Source organism: Cavia porcellus, unplaced genomic scaffold, assembly GCF_034190915.1.
Source record: "Cavia porcellus strain 051 isolate PalLab524CR breed Dunkin Hartley unplaced genomic scaffold, mCavPor4.1 scaffold_13, whole genome shotgun sequence".
NCBI lineage: Eukaryota > Metazoa > Chordata > Mammalia > Rodentia > Caviidae > Cavia > Cavia porcellus.
This window is the reverse complement of record NW_026947496.1, coordinates 35,726,987-35,752,936: the sequence shown is the minus strand read 5'-3', so window position 1 is coordinate 35,752,936 and position 25,950 is coordinate 35,726,987. Positions and strand designations below refer to the sequence as shown.

The 25,950-nt window shown below is 41.5% G+C and overlaps 1 protein-coding gene and 1 non-coding gene across 6 annotated transcripts; one reads left to right on the top strand and one right to left on the bottom strand.

The window, feature by feature from the left end:
• Nucleotides 1-294: 294 nt before the first annotated feature.
• On the bottom strand, nucleotides 295-17,374 carry Lgals8 (galectin 8). Of its 5 annotated transcripts, none has more exons than XM_063260096.1 (11): nucleotides 16,513-17,372; nucleotides 14,795-14,947; nucleotides 10,043-10,131; nucleotides 8,968-9,178; nucleotides 7,917-8,036; nucleotides 6,920-6,976; nucleotides 5,652-5,678; nucleotides 5,406-5,528; nucleotides 4,840-4,928; nucleotides 4,250-4,415; nucleotides 295-2,190 (listed from the first exon to the last, which is right to left on the bottom strand). In XM_063260096.1, exons 2-11 carry the CDS (start codon nucleotides 14,834-14,836, stop codon nucleotides 2,041-2,043), a joined length of 1,074 nt encoding a protein of 357 aa, XP_063116166.1. In that variant the 5' UTR covers nucleotides 14,837-14,947; nucleotides 16,513-17,372; the 3' UTR covers nucleotides 295-2,040. The 5 variants fall into 5 exon arrangements, with proteins under 5 accessions (XP_063116166.1, XP_063116168.1, XP_063116167.1 ...); XM_063260098.1 differs by lacking the exon at nucleotides 16,513-17,372 and adding an exon at nucleotides 16,277-16,501; XM_063260097.1 differs by lacking the exon at nucleotides 16,513-17,372 and adding an exon at nucleotides 15,822-16,218.
• Nucleotides 17,375-18,425: 1,051 nt separating this feature from the next.
• On the top strand, nucleotides 18,426-18,532 carry LOC111757900 (U6 spliceosomal RNA). The gene has a single exon (XR_002792151.1). It is a non-coding gene; the product is annotated as a U6 spliceosomal RNA (small nuclear RNA).
• The last annotated feature ends 7,418 nt before the right edge of the window (nucleotides 18,533-25,950 follow it).

Sequence of the window (25,950 nt, the reverse complement as noted above, 5' to 3'; positions counted from 1 at the left end):
GTAGTCATCAGTGATTCATCCATTGCTGAGTTCCTAGCTGAGTGTGCTGTTAGGAGGTGGGTGTGAAGTCTAGGAGGTGGGGGTGAGGTGGCCTGGAAGGGCTGTTCCTTGTTCTGCCTCCTAGCTGCTGTGGGATGAGCAGCTTTTCCTCTGGGATGTCTTTCCGTCATGCTGTTCTGCTTTGTAACCAGCCAACTCTAGACTGAAATAACCAAAATAAACCTCACTTCCTTGTAAATTGTGTGTGTTTGGTATTTTGTCCCAGCAACAAGAAAGTGACTAAAACACTGCAGGTTGAGTTGCCTTTGATCTTTAATACAGAAATGTGGAGAATTATATAAGCAAAAAGCCAACTTGTGATTTTGAGATAAAGCTTGTTAGAAATACATGGTTCTACTTAAGGGTATTGATAAAGTTCATTAGTAAATTAGTAGCCTTTTAAAAAAACTTAAGATTGACTTTTTTCTATCAGAGTCTTAACAGCTCTATATAAAACAAAAGTGAAAATGAATTTTTAAAGACAACAGGAAACTGTGGGGGAGCGGGGGGCTTTTATTTTTTCCCCAAGTGCCTTTTGGTTTCCGATTATCTCAGTTGTACATTTGGCTGTTCTTTATGAAGGAGAAATAATCCTCAGGAATTCTAGAACCTTTATGCCTCCTACAGCTACCCCCACACACGTACACACACCATGTCCTCTTGAGTCTTGACACAGTAAGTTAACATGAAAGAATTAAGGGCTAGCAGCTTCTACAATGAGTACTTTTTTAAGAAACAAGATTAATTAATTACCATTAATTAATAATGGTATGCTTTTTAATACATGGATACAATAACCAATTCTGTAATGAAAATCTTCCTAAACAATGATAGAATTCTGCCCCAGCAGTTAATATGATAAAATGATCTGACCGATTTAGCTTATTTTCCACAGGCCTGAGCCTTTGAAATCTGCAACAAGATCTGACCTGTAAAGATGCTACATGAACTTCTGCCAATTCCCTTCAAATAATAGAAACATTACAGAAATGCAACAGTTTAACTTGCTCATACAGGTTTGATTTTAATCACTTAAAGCAGAACAATGTTTTGATCTCACTGCCACTGCTGGACTAATCTTCAGAAGAGCAGAGGTGAGTGCTGGTTTGCACGCAAACATTTTTACGCTGCCTCTGCTTTCTTTTATTGGTCTCTCGTCAGTAGATTTGCTTTCTCACAGTGCCTATTCACTACAAGTCATTTGACATCATGTCATTGCCCACATGTGTTTAACAGACGGAATTATCTAGCCTCTGCCTTAAGCTCACCGAGTATGCACACAGGCCTGCACCTCAAAACTTGTGGCAACAGAGATCAGCTGCTCAACAGCGTCAACACCATGGTTTTTTTTTATTTGCTTGGGGCTTGTTTTTTTGGTTGCTTGGTTGGTTAATTGGGTTTTTGTTTTCGGCCTTAACTTTTCTGCTATGCTCAGATGTCATTCATGATGATTATTTGGTAAAGCTTACAGCAAGGAGAGCTACATGCCTGTTATGCTACAGATGCATTGGCAGAGGAAAGTCAACGTCAGTCCTCCTGCAAGGGACATGACAAAATGCTCATTGTGAAAGGAGTCACTGGGGAAGTAGTATCTTCAGGAAATTATTATTTTATGTTAACAGCTGGGCCCTTAACCCAATGAACCCAAAAAGGCAGGTAGCGCACAGTGGCACAGCTCTGGAAAAGAGGGACACTGACTGCACCATCGTCTGTGCCTGCCTGCTGCCATCACAGTGCTGACAGAAAATAATGTGCTCAATGCCAGTTGGTGGCTGTGTTTCAGTAGGCACTTCATAAATACTTCTTGAGTGGTTTTGAAAAAGGCCATGTGGGGAGAAAGCAGTCGCTTCACAGCTGTAAAGTGGCTATGGCCTGGGATTTCCCTTTCAGGCCAGTAGGACAACAGCGGGACTTAATGCTACACAAGTGCCATTTAAATAAGGTGGTAACAGTGGGATGCATTTTGACACAGCCAGGATCGCAGCCATTCTATATTTGGGGTTACCAGTTCCTGACTTCCAGTAAGCGGATATCGCCGTTGATGGCCACCGTGTCAATGCTGCCCAGGTCCCGAAATCTGTGCTTGTACTCCAAACTGTGTGCGCCATTGACAGCAACTTTGAATTCTCTAGTATCACAATAAATTATCATCTGGAAGGAAAGGAAACAGGCCATTATGGTTTGCCTTAGTGTAAAATTTTTATTTGTTGCTCACTAAGAGGTCAAGAGGAAAAGCATTTGGTGTGAGTTCTGCCAGAGAAGTTGTTCCTGCCTTCTGCAGCCCACTTCCCTTCTATTGATTTGAAGGCCCGAATCAATGATCTTCTGTGATGGCACATTCTGCCTCGACCCACTCAAAGATTTGTTACATGCTTGGAACCCACACCAGCCCCAGGGCCTCCTGAGCCTCCTTTCCTTAGCACACCCCCTCTATACCCCACTGCTGAGAAAACAGGAAGCTGTCCACTTCATGATGTTTGGGAATTAGGGAAGGGCAAAAACTGCTGACACCTTGACCTTTATTCACTGAGAAGTTAATTTCAACTAGCAAATTAGGAACTAGTGGTTTGGGATCCTGACTGTTGCCTCAAACTCTAGGACCATAACTAATAGGGAATTTGAGAAGCTCAAGGGCCTGTCTCAGGATTGCACAGCTGCTGCATGTTCCTGCTTCCAACCTTGATGAGCACACTGTGGCCTTAGCTTGTTAAAAGCTCTTTGAAGCCGAAAAGCCTGTGCATCCATAGAGCAATTAGCATTTGCCAGACATCATTTGTGGCAGCCCTTCAGAGTGCTCCATCTAAAACAGCAAAATACAGTAGACCTCTGAAATTCATGGGGGTTACATTCCTAGTATTGTGAATTGTGAAAAATCATGAATGTCAGACATGGTCAGAAAAATGCCTATACATGCCTACTGTGCATAACTTTAGTTCCCAGAGAAAATCCAGTTATTCATCCTTTTCATGGATTGTCTTAACTTCTGGCAGTTGGGCTCATGCCAGAAGCATTCAAAGGACCAGCGTATTTTGGTGGATAGTACAGCTTTAAGAACCACAATACTTGAAACATCCAAGATAGCTACATGCAGTATAACATACTAAGATATGGAAAAGGCCAGGGATGCAGCTCAGCAGCACAGTTCCTGCCTGGCAAGCACAAGGTTGTGAGTTTGATTCCCAGTACCAAAAAAAAAAAAAAAAGTGTGGGAATGCTGGTGCATCTGCAGGCTACAGGGCAGCAGCCAATCAGCAACAAGAATAACTGCATAATGTTCTCCGACTGGCTACCTGCAAACCTCCTGCCAAAAAACAATTGTGGGGATACTGCAGTTTCCACAGAATTGTAGGGGTTTCCACAAACAAGTTCGAATGAAAAATTCACAAATGATGCTGCAAACTGCCATGACTGCAGAGGTATACTGTGTCCTTTCACATTGCCTTACATCTAACCCTTCCTCCCAACACCACACTGACCACTGATTCTACCCATAGCTCCTTGGTTCCTGAAGGCTTCAGAAAACAGCGGCACAACATGGCTGTTCACCTGCCCACAAGCTAAACTGAGGCACAAACTTTGAATGTAAAACCACAAACACAGTCTTCATCCTCCTCATAGTGGTCATGGAAATGACTACTAGGGGAAACAGTGGAGGTAACAGCTGAACAAAATGAAAGCCATAGGGCTACACAGAGAAACAGGATTGTATCTCCCAAGAGTCACCTTTTCAACTAGGTGGAAAGGACATTGGGTGATGGACATTCAATGAAAATCTCAAGAAAACACAAAACATAACCTCATGTTACATAGCTCAGAAGGAAAGCCACATCGGTTTCAGCTGGATACAGGGGGAAAGCCAACAACAATCCCTAACAAGTTACCTGTATCATATCAGAGCAAATGCAGAAACAACAAACAGCAAACAAGTGGGCAAAAGACAGTGAAACCAGGTAAACTTCTTCAGATGGAAACAAGTAGAGGACACAGAACATATACAGACGCTGGTCTGGGAGGGAGCAGACAGCAAGTCCCTTGCAAACACCTGATGTTCAGAACAGTTGGTAAAACATGAATTTTCAGGAGAGGGGCACACGCCTCTAATCCCTGCATGCTGGGAGGCTGAGGCAAAAAGATCACAAGTATGATCCCATGCCGTGCAACTTAGTGACACAGTGAGTCTCTGTCTCATTTTTGAAAAATAGAATCTTACCTCAAAGTACATCCCAGGACTGAATGGGAAGAAGGTTATATTTCTCTCTTCTTCTCCCCAGGCGTTATTAAGAAAAGAATTTCTTACAAATGCTTTAATATTCAGACGTGGGTTCAAGTGTAGAGCAATAGTCTTTGATTTTTCTGCTATTAGATCAATATTAAAGCTTTTGAAAGAGAAAAATAAGGAACCCAATTAACACAAGATAGTGGAAAATTTACAATTCTAATAGTAAGGGTTGAAGTATAGTCATATGAAACATGAATGCACACGGACATGGGATGCAGAGGAAGATGAAATTTTCAACTCTGCATTCCACCTACATTATCTGCAAACTGAAATTATTAAAAAGATATCAGTGTTGAGGATGAGAGCTGGCTGGGAGAAGCTGAGAAGACTTAGTGCTAGTAAGCCACGTGGTGCTGTGTCTGGGAGTCAGTGACCTCTTTATTCTCCTGTCATTTAACACATGTGTCCTGGCACAGGACCCTAGCCACCTTCACATCCCCTAAAACCATCATGAGTACAAGGCAGGAACAGGTATAGGTGGCAAGTACCAGCACTGTCACTGGTAACAGAGCAACACTGACCTTTTGGCCTTCATATTCACTTCTCCTTTAACGACAACAGTCCGTCCAGGGCCCATGGGAGAATTCAACCTTGCTTCGAAGGGCAGGGTCTGAAAAGAAGCTACCATCAGAGCCAAGAAGCTGGAGGAAGGGACTTCATGAGAAAACTGTCCAAAGAATACCAGGGCTGGCTGAGTGCTTGTGAACCCATGGAGGGGACAAACTACATCTGCTCTGGTCCCAGCTTGGGCCCTGAAGCAGCACTGCACCTGGCTCACACCACACACTCAGTGACAGCAGATACGGAGTGAGACTTGAGCCTACTGCGTGGGTGACACTCTGGCAAAGCTGCCAGTGTTTGGGGTCAGAGGCAGCACTCTGTGTCCTGTCTGAAGGAGCTGCTAGTGGTGAGGAAATACACACTTGTGGCTCAGTGTTATAAGCCTGGTTTTGACGTATCTGTCCAATGACAGCACACACGAGAGGCCACTTTGGGCTTCTCCTGGGGCATCGGGTTACATGTAACATAATAGCCAATTATAACTTAATTCTTATACAAAGTTAAGACAATTTTGTGCTCTTCAAACCTTTGACAAACAGTTGATAGGTAGCATTTTGGTGCAAATCCTACTGTGATTGACAGTCGAATCTCTGCTCTTGGTGTACGCAGATTGTGGTATGATTTTTAAAATGTCTCCTCTATTACTAGGCTGTAGGGAAACAGTTCTACAATAAGGCATGGAAAGAATGAAGCTGCCTTCCAGCATTAAACTTTACTTTCTAGGCAATTATAGAAAATGCTCCCAGTGGAATAAACAGGCAAAAATACTTACAAACTGTGAAATGCCAGACTTCAGTGCCTATGGGAAGAAACATAAAAATGAAATGTTTATAGGAAAGATTCACATTCAGTATCATGGGTGATCTGAACTGGTTGGTTATACAGTTTCTCCTGCAAAACTGTGGTTCAGTTTGCAGCCTCAGTTGTTCAGATATTTACTTAGAACCTAACTAATAATTGTTTGCAGAAACCTCTGCAATTTTGTGGAAACTGCAAATGTCCTCTGCAGCTTTTTTCTTTTTTTGTGTGTTTAGGGGCAGGGTAAGGTTTGCAAGTAGCAGGTTTGAGACCATTAGTTCTTGCTGCTAACAGGCTGCTGCCCTGTAACCCATCTCAGGCAGACACACCAGCTAGCCTGCATAGTAACAGGTTACTGTATCACTTGTAGCTATCTTGAGAGTTTTCAGTTTTATTCTTAAAGCCCTAAAATGCCACCAAAATGCCTTGTACCTTTATCTAAGGCTTTACTAATTCAGTATTTTATTAAGTTAAATTACATAATTGCAGGAGACAACATATTTAAGGTTTAAACTATAAAAATAGGCATTTATAGGCATTTTTCTGACCATATCTGAAATTCTTGGGTTTTGACAACTTGTAGGTGCTCTAGAAATATAACCCCCATGAATTTCAGGAATCCACTGAACTGAGCTGAGCCTGGCCAGGATCTGGGTGTGATACAGTGCTGTACAGATATACAAGGCTCCATGGGCCAGAACAGAGTCCAACAGTCCCATTCATCTGAGTCCTTTATCCTTCACCATCAAACAATTTTTCCTAGGGCTAAACATGAACTTTAAACATATCTTCTTCTTCCCAGAGTTCCCTAAAATACTGAGACTATATTCTACCTGCAGGGTGGGAGTGCGCGGAATAGGTTAAGAACTCACATTGTCCACTAAGAACAGCAAACATACAGTCTTTAAACAGCACTTTTCCCAGAGTGGGAGAAGATCCTTATACATTGGCTAATGTGTAATATTTACCAATACCTTATGCTAGAACATTCTACGGTCAGGAGTGAGGGATGCTTTGTACATGAGAATGGCTGCTGATGGTCACATAAACTGACAGGTTCAACATCAATGAAAACTAAGAGTGCCCAGGACTATCAGAAGTGTGCACCTTTCTTTACATGATTGCTGCCATCGTGGCCTTGTATTAAAAATACAATTTTTAAAAATTCAGCCATCCTCTCATCTGATGACAACTAAAAAGACTACTTTAAACCAGAGGTTCATTAAAGGATTTAATGCTTACATTTTCTCTATTCATATTTGTCAGTCCTAGAGTAGATGCTTGGGTACTTTGTAAATCCTGGAGAAAAGATAACACAGATTAATTTTAGCATCCATAAGGATATTTTTTTAAAACAACAACAAAAAAAACCTGTTTAAAATGTCAAAAAAGAGTTGGGCATGGTGACTCATGCCTGTAACCCCAGCACTCAGGAGGCTGAGGCAGGAGGATTGTTGTGAGTTCGAGACCAGCCTGGGCTACAAAGTGAGCTCAAGGCCAATCTGAACTGCATAGCAAGACTCTGTCTCAAAAAGACAAAAATAAAATAAAATGTCAAAAAATTATAAATAACACTAAATGTGAAAATTTACTTGAATATTATCCAAAAATGCACTTGACATAGGCTGCTCCTCCAAACTCCTAAGCATTAGGCAATAAGGTCTATTTTTAATAAGAATAGGGAATCATCTATAATCCCAGCACTTTCCAGGCAGAAGCAGGAGAACTGCTTTGAGTTTGAGGCCAGCCTAGGCTATATAGTGAATTCAAGGCCAGCCTGAACTACATAGCAAGACCTTGTGTCAAAAAACAAAACAAAACAAAAGGAACAGGGTGAGCAGATGGCCACAGCTGCTAAAAGTGCAGGTGGTATTCACCCTTTGGGGGACAAGTGAATAGTTTCCAACAAAACTGAAAATGTAAATACTCTGATCAGACAACCCACTTCTACGAAACTGACTTACAGGAAATACTCTGTTGTACTCTCATGCAAATTAAACACACCTTATTCAGCTAAAAAGGTGCTTGTTTTGCTAGGGCTATTCCTGGTTTTGAGATACTACACAGGAATGCCTTAGCAATGAACACCATGTGATCGTCTAAAAGAATCACTTCCAAGAAATTATACTTAAAGAGGCAGACAATATCTCAACGGATGTTAACTAAAGAAATTTTCTGACATTCCATCAGAAAATATAAGTCAGAAAAGACCCTGAGCTACATGAGGAAGAGCACTCACCGAGCTGAATCTAAAGCCAACCGAGTGAATATTCACATGGTCATAAATGCCCAGCGTGTCTATTTTCTCTAGCTTAATCCTGTGGGTATAGAGGAGAGTATGTTTTCCATTCACAGCAACCTGGAGAGACACAAAAGACAGGCCCCCCAAAACACTGTTAACAGATGAATTTATCCAAAATTAAATGCTTCTTTGGGTTTAATTTTATATCTTCCCCTATAGGAATCCAAGTACAGCTGACCAAATTGGCTGAAAGCAGGGCTCCCGTTCTTTTGAGTTCCGAATCTGGATCTGATTAAACTGTTGACCTGGATCATCTCCCCACAGACAGACATTAACACTGAGGAGTATAAACACACACACACATGCACATCTGTGTAGGCACCGGACTCCTGCAGGTGAGAGGTCCCCTGGGACCTCACAGGTCCCTGGAAGCCTGGGAACCCTGGTAAGATCTGCCTACCTGATCCCCACACTGTCCCTGAGATTCACGTTCTAACATTCCCTACTGATCTAAGATTTGGGTTTCCTATGTGTATGTAGGAACAATCTCAACTTCAACAGCTACAGCTGTGTGGAGACAATAAAAGTACCTTCTGTGAGACAGAAGCCACCCCTGCCTCTTCTCACTCCAAATGGCAGCAACCATGTCCAGAGCACATGCAAGAAACACAAGCAGCACCCAGGAAGGTCTCTAACTCAGGGATGCCCTCTGGATCCTACAGAACTATCCTTTGGCAAGACCTGATCTCACACTCCTCCTTGTCTATATGCTGGGGTTCCTATTTGTCCGGTCCTTCAAGATGTCTCACATTTTGGACAGTGTGGTAGTTATAATTCACTCCCATAATAATATCATTCTGTGTAAATTCAGAACTTAGCCACACAGGGAAAATATAATTGGAAGATATAGCCACAGTAGGGCCACAACAGGAGAGAAGGCAGCAGTGCCTGGAAGAGTCAGGCTGTCTCAGATACACATTCAGCATGGGAAGAGCCTCCCTGTGCACTAACCCCTAGTGAGGAGGCCCCATTCTTTTCCACAACCCACCTGGAATTTGTCCTTCAGCACCATGATCACAATTTCAAAAGATTTTTCTTTTTGGAAGGGCATGTCATAGGTGATCTCTTCCCATCCCCATCTTTCGTTTGTCAGTGTGTTGCAGACAATGTAGTTGGCCCGTTTGAAGCGGGGGTTGAAGTGAAAGGCCACATCAGCCCGGGGCTTCACACTACTGCCGCACTGCAAGTCCACCTGGAATCTGTGGGGGACAAAAGAGGGACTGAGTGAGCCCTAGAAAGCAAGTGGAGAAAAAGCCAAGCCAAAACCAGCCTTAAAGCTAAGTGACAAATGACTTGTCCCTTCACCTGCATGGCCTAAAATAGCTTTTCAGTTCATCTTTCTCTTCATAACAAAGCCCCTGGTCCAAACAGGTCCAGAATAAAAACCTTCTTCTCTCCACTCCCCTGAAGGCAGGGAGTCCCCACTTGGGGACAGAAGTGAAGTGCCTCAGAGGCAAGCAGGCACTTGCCCTGTATCCAAGCAATTCTGCCCCACGGCCATGAACAATGCCCAGCTACTCAAAACACAGATCGGGGCTGGAGTTCTAGTCACTGAGACCTGGAAAAAGGCCTCTTGCAGGGAGAAGAGCATGACAGCAAGGAGACAGCTTCTCTAGCCAACAGCAGGAGTTGACTACAAAAGCTGGGGTGTTTCCTTGAGACATTTCCTCATCCTGGTTAGCCCACAGATGCTTGGGTGTTGGCCCCATGGAGCTGGGCCCAATATTAACTGACACTGAGTCCAGAGCTGGAAGCAAGAAGAGGAAAGCCAATGGACAAGAATCTAAAGAGCTGCTGTGGAGATGTTAGACTCTCCTGAGGCTGCCTTCCTCACAGTTAATTCTGTATACTAAAATAGGATTTCCACAATGAAAAGAAAACCCCAGTGATCTCTAATCAGTCACTTGTTCCCACTTTCTCAGCACTGCTGAGAAAGCTGCTGATAAAAATTAATCAGGACTCAAAATATCAAAGTGGTCTCTCTCACATTACTTTCATTATTTATCCCACAAGCACAGAAAAACAGTCGACTTGGTTTCTTTCATCTAACACAGTGATTTTACCTCTCAGCATCACTAGGAACATGGCCTCGGATAACAATCAAGGATCCAGGCTCCAGCTGCTCAGAAATAGTGCCAACATAAGGGATTGTCTAAAGGAAAAAATGTTAACAAGTGTATGTTTACATAAATGAAATGATTCACCAAGCAATTAAGAAAGACGACACTTTTAAAAGCGGCGCACAAATTGCTCAGATTTAGAATTTTCCAAGGCATCTTTACTATTCAAACAGCAGTAAGGAACAACAGGGCTAAAGCATAATATCGGCAAACTGCTAAGTTCTCTGGAAGAAGATGCAAAACTGATAGTCATTTTTATTTGGCTATAGGCTTTGTGAAATAAAACTTTCATTTAATACAATAAGTAAGTCCCTGACTTATGAATGAGTTCTATTCTGGGAGGATGTTCCTAAGTTGGATTCATTTGTAAGTTTAACAAAGTGAGTCTTGTACACCTTTGACACAAACATACAATGCATATTGCTTTGCACTCCCTAGCATCCTCTCCACCTCACCATGCTTTTCCTCTCGCTTCCAGACATGCTGAGCTGTGACTGAGCACTGCACCTCTGTACACTATCACACTGTACAGTAAGACACAGCAGCACAACTGTGACAATGTCCAGCAGACATGTGAACTACTTCTGTGATGTTTGCATCTATGAATGCTCATAATGCAAGGTCTGTTCATTCTGCGAAACTTCAAAACCCAAATGTGTGTAAATCAAGGACTTACTATAATCTGATGAGGAAAAAAAGCTTGTTGAAGTATCAAGCCTCTTCCCACAATTAGTGTGGGAAAAGGGATGGAAATATGATATTTTGCTTGGCTGTTAAACAATCAGATTGTTTCTGGCAAATGCCTCTCAAGTGACGTGGGCAAAGGTATCTGACAGCACTGCCCATCACAACTCCCAGCTGAGAATTTAAGTTGGACTAATGTTAGTAAGAGGCCATGATGATGCAGAATTCACTTTAGCAAGAAGGTAATGGCTACACCAGGCCCAGAAGCAGGGCACTGGTGTTATTGTCAGTGCCAAATTACCACCCATATCTACCTAGTGGTGACAACAGATGTCTCTCCATGGGAGCGGTCTTCTGGCATGATTTTTTGCAGGGGGAGGGAAGGGGAAAGTTGTCTGTGGCTATGTAGTCTCTTAAGCATAGCTCTTCAGTCCTCTATAGTCTGAGAACTACCCAGTAGCAATTAACAAAGTCCCTTTCGGCTTAAATCTGCTTCTCTTTCTTGCAACTACTAACCCTAAACAATTCACATCTAAAAAATAAAGTAGTAAATAAAAATCAAATACATGCTTCAGGAAAATGTGATAAAGAATCTCAACTGAGTGGCCAAAGATGACCTAAGAAGTGAGTATGACATGTGTTGGGTATAATATGGTTGACATAGCAGGCATCAGCAATTTACAAAGGCAGAGAGGCAGGAAACAAGACCTACTGGGAAGAGGAGGAGCCTGGGAGCATTAAAAAAAGGTAGCACCAGGATCCCATTCTAGAATGAGAAATGAAGGTAGAGTTCACAAACACCACCCAGGGAGCCTGGGAGTCTGTTCTAGTGAGCCTGGCAGGAGGCCCTAAGGACACAAACAAGTTGCCGGGAGTGGACACTCACTGGGTTGGGCCAGAGAGGAGACAGACACAAGAGATATTTCAAAGTCTCCAAGATCCACTAAGTTGATAAGGCTAAGAAGGAAACAAGAGTTCAGAAGAAAGGTGATGACTTTAGTTTTAATCTCTTTTAGTGAAAAGGGTTCACAGGACCTTTAAGGGCAAGTCTGCTGAAAAGAATTAAGAGATTCAGGACCACACGGGGTGGATGCTCAGAACTCATATTCACAAGACTGAGTAGAAATGATTAGATACTGAAGTACATAAACTCGGAAGCTGGATGTGGTAGCACATACTTGTACTCCTAGCACTCTGGGAAGCTGAAAGAGGAAGATCTAGAGTTCAAATCCAAATTGGGGCAATGTAGTGAGACTTTGTCTCAAAATAAAATTTTCAAAAATAGGGATGGGGATGTAGCTCAGTGCAAAGGTGCTAGGTTCAGTCCCCACTACCAAGGCAGGAAGGAAGGAGCTGAGAGAAGGGAGTTGGAAAGCCTCCATGAATTTTTAATAATAGCAGGCATCTGTAAAGTAGTTACCATAAAGGGCTTGACTGCATCCCTTAAAAGACCTCCTTACAAGCCTGGTCCCTGAATGGTACTTGTTATGGTTGCATCTAGATGTCCCCCCAAAGCCTCAGGTGCTCACAGGTGGAGCTTTTCAGAGGTGGCTGAATCTAGAGTATGTAAATGTGAATTAAGGGTGTGTAAATGTGAGCTGAGGGTGTGATAATTGGATTAGCCATGTGTTGTTCAGGACATAGATGAGTATGAGTGGCACCAACCAATAGGAGTTAGCCTGGATAGAATACAAAGGCACCAAAAAAAGGCAGGCATGCTGCTGCTGCTTCCTGCCTGCTTTGCTGTGGACTATTTCTCTTCTGCCCTGGTCCTGTGCCATGCCACCCTGCGTTGGAACCACCTGCTTGAAACCTCTACAAACTGTGAGCTAAAATAAACCTTTTCTTGTTTAAAGTGCTGGATACTGTGTCCCAGCAATGAGAAAGGAATTGAGATAGTACCTAAACTTGAAATTTTAGAAGGCACCCACCTAAGCAATAAGGCTAGATACCTGTACCTAACTGCTGATGTAAACAATATGTTCTGATAAACATCTGCTTTTCTCTGGGAGTGTGGAACTGTGGTATGTGAAAGGGACAGAGTACCTATGAGACCAGCCCACAGTAAAAGCCCTGCGTACAAAGAGTATCGAAAGCTTCCTTAACAAGCATTTCACATGTGAGTCACCCTTGTTGCTGGGGGTGACTTTAAGACCTTAGAATACTACCCCGTGTCCTTGAACTTTGACCTCTGTGCGTTTTCTCTTTGCAGTTTTGCTGCATGACCTCCTACTGCAATAAATCATAGCCATGAGCAAAATTCTTTGTGGAAGTCACCAAAGCTGATTGTGGCCTTGGGGAGCTCAGCACAGGATGTGCAGAGAGACCTGTCAAACCAGGGCCTTACATCCTGGTTCTCTGCCAGGAGGGAGAAATGTTGACGAGCAGTTTATTAATCTGGAGAAACAACCCATCTGTCTAATCTCTAAGTAACTTCTTAGCCAGCTAGCACTTAATCACATCAGAACTCTATAAAGAACAGCGCTGGGGATTTAGCTTAACAGCATAAACACCTGCCAGGCAAGTGTGAGGTCATGAGTTAAATCCCCTGTCCCAAAAAAAGAAAACAACAACAACAAAAAAAGTGAAATATATGGGAAGATAATGAACTGCCAAAGAGTAGATTTAATTGACAGCTTCTCTGGTCTGAATTGTCTTCCAAATAATTCACTCTATCTGAATGCAGAAAGCTGAGCATTGTGGCCGACACCTGTAATCCCAGCACTCAAGGCTGAGGCAGGAAGAGCAAGTGAATTTGAGGCCAGCCAAGGCTACATAGTGAGTTTAAGGCCAGTCTCATCTATATCATAAGATTCATCTCAAAAAAAGAAAACAAATAAAAACAAAATAAAATTTGAATCCAGAGGGAAAAAAATACCCTTGATATTTTTAAGTTTTAGAGTCTATTGATGGAATTACACTAAATAAAAAAAATACATATGCCAGTTATAATATCTTCCCAAGAAAAGTTATTGTGGACAATTTGTCATAAACAGTTTGTCATAAGTATGGACCAAAAATTTAAAAACCTTAATGAAATGAAACCAAAAGACTGCAGTTGTGCCTTCATAATACCTAACAAATACCATGGTAGACATAGGATAAACACTTACTGTTTGAACTAGTAGCCAACAAAATAAAACCATGATGTAAAAAATAACCTTTTCTGGGCCTAGTTTATACAATACCTTAATTGAATAACTTAAAGTATCTAAGTTATTTGCCAGCCTTAATGACCAAGAGTCTTTCACAGGATTTACCATAAAAGCAGCTGCCCTACCTCAAACCTAAATGTAGCTTCATTTAACCAGACATTTCCAGATTCTAAGCAACACAAAAAACTACAACAAATTCTTACTGCCCAGCATAGTCACTCAAGCTTCTAGCAATTACAGTCATTCAGGGGTTCTTAGACCATCCAAGTCAGACAAGACCCTTACTTCTCATTTTCCAGCTCACCACTGGCTCTGGACATTTTCCCTACTCGGGTACTAAGAAGTATTTGAAATGTAGAGAGAAACCTGAAATGTTAAATTCTCATAGACAGTTCTAATTTAAAAAGTAAGACCTTGTAGAGTATGAAATTCATTTTCTTTTTGAAATGATGTTTTATAGTAGAATTTCCTCCCTACCTCTACCAAAAGCTGGCCTTCCAGGGCTGGGGATATAGCTCAGCGACATGTCTGCCTAGCAAACACAAGGTCATGAATTTGACTTCCAGTACAAAACAAAACAAAAAACTTGGTATTCCTTCCACGTACTTCCTTTATTTCTGTTTTAAGTCGGTTCTGATCACCTCAATATTGTCATTGTGACCTCGTCTTCCACTAGAGGACAAAAGCCACACTACTTTTCAGTCAGCATACACCACAGTCCTTATAGTATAGCAGGTAGTTTACACATGTTTATCAAATTTTATTCCTGCCCTGTCGCCCAGTAGATAATCACTATCAATTAGATTTGCTCTCAATCCAGTCATAGAGGAAGAATAATTTTATAGAAATCAGTTACCGGGTTATGGATGACATTTTGAAGGTCGTTTAAAGACAACATAATTTTTTTCCAATTTAATGTAGACTCTGTTGATTGGAATCTTTCTCCAATGATAAGATTTTAACTATGTTTCACATAAAAGTTATCCAGATTGAAACTGAGATACTTGTCCTGTGTAAAATCAAAATGAAAAGATAAGCATGCATTATTTTTCTTCATATTATAATTTTTATGTTCAAAGTATAAGTTATTTTACTGCTATTTGCCAAGTAATAGAATATAATTACAAAGATCTAACTCCCATTCTTACTAGAGTGTTCATTCATATAGTAAATAATTTTGGATTATGAGTGTAGAAAATATTGTAAAAATACATCAGTAGAAGATTTTTAGGACAGGATTCCTGAAAAATACTGAATACTAGGTTAGGGATATAGCTCAATAGTGAGTGCCTTCTTAGAATCCTCGGATCCTCGGTTCACACACAAAACCTAAAATAAAATGATGACAAATACAAATCAAACAGTCCTATACAGCTATCAGAAGTACTCATTTAATATTTCAAGAGTGTAAAATGAGACTAGTAACAATCTTCACATGATGGGTATGTTGGATTTATCCTAATGAACCAAAACAGCAGAACAGTGATTACCACGTGTTGGTTATAATTACTCATAGAAGGGATTACTCTTCCTCATCCAAATAAATCAAGACGGAGAAAACCCAATCCTTCGAATAATAATAAAATACCATTTTCTTTGGTGCTAGAAAGGGAAGGGAATTCATCAAACACATTTTAAAGGTAAAATTTCCCAGAACACTAAATAGCTTAGGGAAATTAAATAGCTTAGGGAAACTTGACTGTACCCAGAACTAAAAAGAGAAACGAAACTAGAGCTTCCTTTATTTTACTTCCGGCAATTCTCTCAAACTATGTGGCAATGTGCATTGACCAGATCTATTATTTTTTCTTTCTTGGTAGAAAAAAAAGCACCCTTCTTGGTTTACTACCTAAATATAACCCCAGTCTGTCCCACTAACTCACGTGTTAGTCAAAACCTCGACAATTTTCTTTCTTTCAGCTTGGTGAAATAAGAGCAAAAAGAACGGAAGACTGAGTTGCCATGGCCACATTCATAATTTATGTCACGACCAGACTGGTCCAGTTTAAACTCCGTAGAGTTCAATAATCCGTTCCCAAAGCACCTCAAACGGGTCCCGCTGTCACAGCACTTGTTTCCCAAGAACTCGTCATTTGAGGTTTAAGACGGTCAGGGGACTCTGTGGGCTTGCATTAGACACTCAGCGCTGCAGCCAAATGACTCAGCACCATACATTTAAGCGCTAAGAGTCCGGGAGAGCAACAGAAGTCATCAGAAATGCCTAGAAGAAATTGTCCCCTCTGTTAGGCAGTGTCGCTTGACCAGGGCCAGGGCAAGGAGGCAGAGCAGCCGGGAGATGGCGGGGGGGGGGGGGGGGACGCTAGTAGAGAGGTGACACCTCAGCCTTCCGCAGGCCAGGGCTGTCCAAGAAGGTCAGGACCCCTGACGACCCTCATTTTCCAGGCGCGACTCCGACAGTCGCCGCTTTTCCGCCGCACCGGATGCCTGAATCCCTAGTCCCATTCACCAAACTGATTTAGGGTAGCAACATCATCCCTCTTCGGCCTGCCCGACCACCACGGCAGTCACGCTTCTTGCCACTGCCACCACTGAGGCCAGCGTCACCCGACTTACCCGAGACTGAGCTTGCTGGAGCTGTTTGTCCGCGGAGGGCTGCCGTCCGGCCTCGGGTCCCGCGTCCTGGGCGTCTACGGGAAGTAAAGGGAGTCAATCCCCTCCTATTTCCGATCTCGCGCTCCTTGGATCTGCAGTTGGCTTGGTCAGAACGTCTTAGTGGTTTTTCGTGTGCTGTTATTTGCTGATCGCCACCCGACTTAGCTTCCTGCACAGCCTCTAGGGACTGCGACGGCGACAGGTTTCCTGTGGGGTGAACAGAGAGGGGGCATAAAAAGAGTGTGTATTTAAAAAGGTCCCGGGCACACCTGGCGGCCTCGTCCCAGTGGCAGAGGCGGGAGGGAATGAATGGAAGGAAGGAAGGTGGAGTCTGTGCTTCAGCAGGCGCTTTTCGCCTGCTCGCCGGTCGTTCCGGGCCTCTGGACTCTGGGAGGGACGATTGGGACTGGGACCGCCGCCAGGACCCAGCGGCGACCAGGTTTTTCATTGTTTGCGTCCTGGGCTGCTTCAGTCAGAGGCCACGGGGCGCCGCTCCAGACGACACCACCTTGTGCGGCTTCTCTTCACCAGTACTCACCTGGTCTGTAGGGGAAACGAGTTCAGTACAGCGAGAGTCTGCCAAGCCCAAGACCCCGGTCCAGTTACTAATAACCAGGACAGGCAGCCACTGAATGACTCAGTTGCCAGTTTTTGGAGTTTTCTAAATTGGATATTGCCATTGGAAACAAATTACACGGAGCCCAATTTTGAACATATTAGGTGCTCAGTTCCCAGCTACTCAGTCAGGGACTCCACATTGGCTGATAGTTTGACCCATCTGCTGTGAAAACAAAAGAGAGAAATACCAATAAAGAGAAATATAAATGAGCTACTCTGAATGACCGGTTGTGCTGTGTACTGTTTATTTCGTATGAGAGACCTCAAGAGTTACTATTTGCTTTACATTTATATCCAAGTTTGTTTTGAAAGTCCTGTTTTGGTGTCAACACTTGGGCTTTCTCCTTGGCTTTTGTTTATATTTTTAATTGAAGAATAATAGCATACTCATATTTTTATTCCCTGTAATATTTTCACCTCCACATCTGGGTTCATTTTTTAAATTTGATTCATTTTTCAAGATCCAGTTGAATAGCTGAATTTAATGCTTGACATACCCTGCCTTGGACTGTGTTTCATCTATTCCACTGGATTGTGAGTTGAGGATAGGAACCTGTCTTACCCATTTTTTGAGCCTACTGGAATGTTTTGCACGAAATACACCTAAATGTTAGGTTGGTATGTTAGGTTATTGACAAAGAGAAGAAAAATTGAATGTCTTAATGATTTTGCCTGGTTCTACATAGGTCTTATTTTACAAGGTCAAAATAAGTTGACTAAATACATCTCAGTGCATTCCAAGCTGAAGAGACAGCTAATGCAGTGTTCCTAAGGCTCTTGGAAATAAAGAGTATATTTAGGAAACTAAGGCTATCAACATAGCAGATGAAGGAAAAATGTTATGGGAATATATAAGGTCTCGTAAGATAGATGGAACAGAAGAGCTACTTTAAAACAGAGCCCTAGGCAGATAAAAGGGCCAGAAAAGGAAGAAAGAAAAAGAAAAAGCAACAGTAAAAGAGACTAGGAAGGTGCAGCCATGGCAACCTGTTGAGAGTGATGTCACAAAAGCCAAGAAAAGCAACAGCCAAGATTCAGCAACATGGAGGTCATTGGTGCTAACTGAAGGTAATGGGAAAATGTAAGGCAAAGAAGTGGTAGAAATAATGACCATAAATACTTAACAATTTTTTCTGTAAAAAGGCAGTTAGCATCGTAGCGGAGGAAGCTGTGGGGTAAAGGGAAGATTTCAGTGTTCTTGTTTTTGTTTGAAAGACAAATATTGATCACTTTTAATCTTTAAAAAGTGAGCTACAGTGCTCGCTTCGGCAGCACATATACTAAAATTGGAATGATACAGAGAAGATTAGCATGGCCCCTGCACAAGGATGACATGCAAATTCGTGAAGCGTTCCATATTTTTAGCAGAAAAAAAAGTGAGCTACATAAGAACATCCACATTTTTGATTTGTTAGATATTTTAAATTATAGGAACAAAAATTTCACAAAACAGTATTCTTTTTTTTGTTCAAAAAGTATTTTTATGTGCAAAACAATCTACTTTTCATTTAAGAAAAATGCTGTTCATAATCCCCAAATGTTTGCAAGACACACCAATCATCTTTTACATATTGATACCTTTAAATTAGCTGCTACGCATTAGAATTTTTTTCCCCTTTTGAAAAGTGAATTTTAATATTTACCAGCACACTGCTGACTAGACTCATATGGGTAACCTGCAAAGAGGAGAAATAATGAGCACAGGCAAAAGGATCATTGTGGCGCTGGGGGTTTAGCTCAGTGGCATAAGCACCTGCCTTACAAGTGCACAGTCATGAGTTTGATCCCTAGTACCAAAAAAAAAAAAAGTTGTTGCAAGTTCAAGACCAGCCTGGGCCACAAATAAGCTCAAGACTTGGTCTCAAAAAGACAAAAAAAATAAAAAATAAAAAAAAAAATGGGCACAGAGGTAATTTTTGAAATGGCTTTTCCCAGAAAACAGGAATAAAAGTTACAGGTATTAGTTCAGAACAACAGCATGCTATTACTAATGATATGCCAAATGATTGTTTTAACATTCCAAAGATAAAAGGAATACTTCTAGTTGATTTTTTGGTTTTCTTTTTTTTTTTTTTTTTTTTGAGACAGGGTCTCTATTCTATGCTGGCCTTGAATTCAACATGTAGCCCAGGCTGGCCTTGAACTTGCATTGATCCTCTTGCCTTAACCCCCCAACTGCTAGGATTAAAAGTATGCCCCACCCTGTCCACCTGGCATCACTTCTAGTTGTGTCTTCTTAGTTTTCATCTATATCATTCTCTTTCAATACCTAAGAAGCCACAATTATAATTTATCTCAAAAATCTTTATATCACAAACCATGGTGTGCTTGTGACATAGATAACCCCAGAACTCTGGGAGGCTGAGGTAGGAAGATTGCAAATTCAAACCCAACCTAAACAAGTTAGTGACTTAATAAGACACTGTCTCTAAATACACAAAAGTGCTGGCAATATAGTTCAGTGAGATGGACATGGGAATCCCCAGTACTAGAAAAAAATTAATATAAAAAATACAGAAATAGTGTGACTGGAAAATATCTTGCAAGCAAAATATGAAATAATATGTACTGAATAAATTTTTTAAAAAACTAAGGGGGAAAGTCACACAGTTTTAGACTCACAAATTGTAAAGTATATGTACTCTTATTACCTGGCAAGTTTAACTGACACCTGCCTTTTTTTGTCGTTGATGTTAATCATATTGTCTCCCCCCTCCCCCATCGGTACCAGGGATCGAACTCACGACTGCCTGCTTGCAGTGCAGGTGCTTATGCCGCTGAGCTAAATCCCCAGCCCCCTGTTAATCATATTGTTTCAGAGGAAGATATACTATGGCAATGATTTTGCTTATTGCTGTGCTATTTTTTTCTTATTATAATTTTCTTTAAAATTTTGACCCTCCAGCCATTTAAGTTATTGTGCCAGAACTGGGAAAATATGCCCCAAGTTGTTAATTTTGGAATATGATTAGATTTAGTAAAATGCTATGAAGAATTTTAAACAGCTGCCTTGATATTTCATGCCATGAATTTAGAAGCCAGAACTCTTAGTCTCTATAGTCTGAGACCATAATGGTAAAAGGCTTTTTTTTTTTTTTTGTCTTTTGAGACTGGATCTCCCTATGCAGTTTAAGCTGGTCTTGAGCTCAATTTGTAGCCCAGGCTGGTCTCAAACTTGCAACAATCCTCCTACCTCAGTCTCCTGAGTGTTGGGATTATAGAGATGCGTTCATCAGGCCTGGTACCAAAAGGCCATTTTAAAACAAAACATTGATCACAGTAATTACAGATTTAGGAGCTCTGAGAATACAAACATACATTTTACTTATTCCTATCAGAAAAATAATCTCAAATTATATATAGATCGTAAATAATATATACTATCTAGGAATACATATTTTACCAAGCCACAACACTCATACTGCTAGTAGGGTGGTTTACTTCCTTGGAAAATTTCAAGGCTGGTGTTGCCTGACTGCTGATTTTCCTCCCATTTCCTCCTTGAATGCTTTCACTTTGACCCAACCTCTCTCACACTCCAAGAGCACCGAACCTCCTTTTCTCCATCCTGGTCACTGTTCAGATTTACCAGGCTTACCTCTTATGTTCTGCTAGTGTGAGAAACTTCTAGAACATGGCTTTGTCATAAAATAAAAAGAATCTTGGTAATGAGAGAGATGTTAAAAGTTATATAGATTATTTCAACTCTGTAGTTCAAATTATGAGATCCTGTCCCGTTTTTAACCACTGAAAGGCTTTCAGACTAGTAACTGTTATTACTCACTGTAATCCTTGCTCCCGTAGATTATTCTGAAATGCACTGAAAATCTCCCCATAGCAAGCCTGTCTCAATATTTCACCAACCTTTCTTACATGGAGCTAATCCATATCCAACTTGTATTTATACAGCTCTTTATAAAATAACTTACAAGTGGAACTCAACAGCTTCCCTGTGACAGGTTGGAGCAAGCAAGACATTGAGAAATAGAAAAAGTGTTGAGTCCAAAAACTTAATAAAACAAAAAAAGTATGTGTGGTGTGAACTCCTCTGCTTTTCTTTTCCAGTTCTGACAATCAACGTAGCCAGTCTTGTTTGATGCCTACCTCACTCACTTCCTGCCCATCACTGGCTCATTTTGAAGCCTATCTCTGGCTTCATTTAATCTGTAAAAACTTCGAAGCTGTTTGTTACACTTAAAGGCTTAATAAGACTTCAGGTTCAGCTTTTGGCCCTAAGATTTCACAGATGATGATACTTCCAATTGCAGCTCATCAGAAGGTAGAGAAGTCTGGTGGCTTTTTTTTTTTTTAAATAACTTTGAAACTGACAGGTGGTTTCTTATGTTTGCCTCATCCATTACAAATTTCCCAAATTTGATCAGATGATCTAGTGTCTAGCTAATGATAGCCATCACCATTCTAGATTGTTTCATTGGGATATTAAAAATGATAATATATCAATTCTATCATTTCTTCTTACACTTACTAGTAGGAATTCTATAAGGAAATACTGCTACCTTCATCGACTCTTTGGTCTTCCAGATGTGTATGAATGAAGCTTATACCAGAGAGGCAAGACAAAAGGGTTTTTTCCCTTTACTTAGGGATTTTCAGAATAGTTAGTTTCCCTAGCCTCTGCCAAATTTAACAGTTAACTTTTCATTATCATAAGAAATACTTGAGCTAAATCAATTTAAAAAGAGGGTTAATGTGGCTCACACTTTTGGAAGTTTCAGTCTAGATAGAGGTCTAAGCAAATCCTGACCCTGCTTTCCCTTATGAGGAGATCCAGGCCATTCTGGTAGGAAAAAGATGCTGGGAGAGGGGCAGGAGTGGAAAACCTTTAACCAGAGACGACAGGGGCACCAAAGCCAAAACCAAAGGCAGGATCGGGATCAGGAGCCAGGTGGAGAACCAAACTCAAGGATTCAAGAAGGAGCCCAGGGGATTTTAAATAGGAGCCAGGAGGAGGCTTGGCAGCTTCCACTTGAGAACAGAAATGCAAGAAAGTTCTAGCAGATTGGGAGGGCTCTGAAATAGTAATTACCCAGAGCAGCGCCTGCTTTTCTGTTTTTGTTTCCTGGCTGGTTGGAACACACTAAAGTCTCAGGGTTGGACACTGCTGACGTCATGCACAAGGACAGCCAGCTGCAGAAGGGAATGGTAGCTGACGCTCAGTCTGCTGTGAGTGCCAAACTGGCTGGTGCTGCTCCCTGCTTCCCCGCCCCAGCACCAGGATTTGGGTGGACTAAAGTCAACCTTGTTCCAATGTACACAGTAGTACATTTCGCCTAGTTCTGACTGTGCAGAATGGCTACAAATTACCCACAGCCTCCCATTTTTTTTCTATAATTCAGCTGTCTGCTTAGCCATTTTCAGTTGGCTATACATTTACTTCACAAGCTTTCTTTTTTGTTTTTTTACATTCAACCCATCTTTAGATATTTTTCCTCCTGTGGGTATATTTACTTTTTCCCCAGTGATAAGCAGAAACTACAAAGGAAGCAGTTTCACTTTAGCCTCTGTTTCACTGGTGCTCTTATTAGATTATGAAGAAGGTGCACGTGATAGTCAGAGGGTGGAGGATGCTATCTTCTGCAGCAGGCAAGTGCTTCCTGGTAACAGAGTGACTAACACAATTTTGAGTTCACGTGATTAAGAAAGAAACCATCTGGATTTCACAACCACAGGGAAGAACCCCATATGTCACATGCGATCTGCGCATCACGCTCTTAATCTGTAGACCAGTTCATCAAACTGTTCACATAGTAGTGGAAAGCTGTCGTTGGCCCTTGTCAGACTATGGTTTAGGGCTTGGAATTTGAGATCAATACCTCTCCTGGTGTCCTGTTCTTCCTTCTATTATCTTTGAAAACACAACCAACATGTATTAATGCACCCAATTTTTAGACATTATAGACAGAGATATGGCAAAATGTCACCCCTAGAATCAGAGCCATTCAGCTTCAGAACTCCCCCTCACATGGGTTGACCCCCTAAGAGCTGCCTTCCCTGTAGAGTCCAAGCCAGCTGCTAGCACTGGTTCTCTTGGCAGAACAGGCGCAGGCCATAAGAAGCTGAGCTATTTCTAGAGTTGGGACCATTTGTTAGTGCAGGGTCTTGGGTATGGTTATAAGTCCAGTTTGAACTAATATACCTTTAGGCAGTGTATTATTTTAAGCCTGGAATTTCCTCTAATAGATGGCAACTCTTGAGGGAGCCCCATCTTCGCCCTCCCCCAGAGTTCTTCAAGGACAAAGATTTGGAACTATGAATGGACACTAGTTCAGACATTAGAGCTGGATTCATTTAGAAACTAGGTGTAAGCTGGGCATTGCGGCACACGCCTGTAATCCCAGCACTTGGGAGGCTGGTAGGAGAATTTCTGTGAGTTTGAGATTCAGCCTGGGCTACAATGTGAGTTCAAGGTCAGTCTAAATTGCAGTAAAACTGTCTCAAAAAGACAAAACAAAACAAACAAACAAACAAAAGACAGAGAAGGAAGGAAGAAAAAAAGAAAGAGAAAGAAGAAAGAAAGAAACTAAGTGAGTTTTTTTTGTTATGACTTGTGTTAGATGTTCCCCCAAAGCTTCATGCAGTCATAGGTGGGGCTTTTCCAGAGGTGGCTGGATCTAGAGCGTGCAATTGATTTATGGTGCAATGCTAGGATCAAGGATGCTCGAATTAAAGGTGTGAGTGCTACCTGCTTAAGTAGCCTAGATAAGATACAAGGAATAGAAAAATGACCATGTCACTTATTACTTTACTACCTTATGACTGCCACAAACTTTCTCTTTTGCAATGCTTATTTGCCATCCATCCTCCCTTGGGACTGAAACCTCTATGAACTCTGAGCTAAATAAACCTTTTCTCCTTTGACTTCAGGTGTCAGATATGTTGTCTCAGAAACAAAAGTGACTAACACAATTTCGAAGAGGTAAAGGCCATGAGCCTTAACACTCAGCACAACCCCAGTGTTCCCATGCCACCTTTAGCCAGTTTCTCCCATCCTGCAATGAGGGGGACACAAGAAGTTGTCCCTCAGGGTAGGCAGACACCCTTCTAAGATGGGCACCTGCCCACAGGAAGTGGGAACAGGTGCAGCTGAGAGAAGAGGCCTGGCAAGGTGGCCAGTGACTGCATACAGAATGTGTTTAATCCAGCTCTCAGGCCTGGACAGGCAGCAGCACACTTCTGTATTTTAGGGTAGTGAGTGCTGGATATTACAGGTGGCATGGCTTCTGGCCATGATTGATTGTCACGGGGGGGCGGGGCAAGAACCTGAAGCATTCAGCTGCCTCCTGAAGCCCATATCCCTCTTGCTTGGAGGCCTCACCACCATGCTGTGGGGCAATAATGTGTTGCTTTGAAAGATGGGCTCACATCTGGCTCACTCTTCAAGAGTAAGTGTGTCTCTGCTTCCCTGGGAAGCATGCAGCTTTAAAGTTGAGACACATTTGTTTGAGATCTTTTGTGAGTGTCTTTAGTAGTACTGTTACAGCTACTTCCATTTCTTGGATCCATGCAAAATGTTAACCTTTCCTGGTTATTACTTTGGGGAGGAGCCAACAGTTGCACCGTGCCAGAGCTGGTGGATAAGGTGAATGAGGACACAGCATGATGTTTTCACAAGCCTGCCTTTCTGCTGGATGACAATGAGCAACAGCATTCACTGTTCTTAATCCCACTTCGTAAAGGCGCAAAAGATTTCCAGAATTGCTTCAGAAAATGACAAGAACAATGGGGTATTGTATTTGAAGCAAGGGGGAGTATTTTCAGGGAGATTACTAGCAATGTGTATTTTGCTGTAATAAACTTTTTAAATTTTAGTTCATTAGTACATGTGTGTAATACAAAATGTTTACCTTCCTTGTGGGAAGTTGATACAAGTACATAACACATCTTAATTGCTTTCTTTATCCCCTTTCCCTTCCTTCTCCTCTCCCTCCACCTATCTCTTGATTCCCATCCCATTTTTTGGTGCATGTTTTCAGTACATGATGTACATGTACCTTGTGTGGAGTTGGTACATGCACATAACACATCCCAAATCCTTTTTTCATCCTTATCCTTCCCCTTCCTTCCATCTCTTGATCCCCTTTTGCTTTGAGAAAGATCTCCCAACTTCCTATTATCTATCTTTTATTTTGCTTTTTATTTTTACTCTGGGTTTCTCATTGAAGAGAAACCATATGATATTTCAGATTGCATGCCTGATTTATTTTACATAACCTTATGGTCTCAAGATACATCCATTTTTCTATAAATGACTCAGGTAACTTTCTTGATGACAGAATACTACTCCATTATGTGTAAATACTACATTTTCTTTATCCATTCATCTGTTTGTGGACATATGGACTGCTTCCATATTAGCCATTAATTTTTCTGATTAAAATACCTTCATCAAATTGGGCATGGGGATTCACCCTTGTAATCCCAACACTTTGAGAGTTTGGGACACCTCAGCCTGGGAAAGTTAGCAACTGAGTTAAACTCTATCTCTCAAAAAAATGTTTTTTAAAGAACTGGGAATGTAGTTCAGAACAAAGGTCCTAGGTTCAATCCCCAGTACCATCAAAACAGATAGATAGATAGATAGATATTAAAATGAGATGCCTTCACTGTATATATTTACAGGTATAACTTCTGGGATTCATGATTTTTTTTAAAAAAATGTATTATAAACTATTGTCTTAAAGTCTTCTGGGTTCAGCCAAACATGTTGATGTCCATTTTGGAGAATTGTCTTTGTTATCTATGATGAGGAAGTTGGCCAGG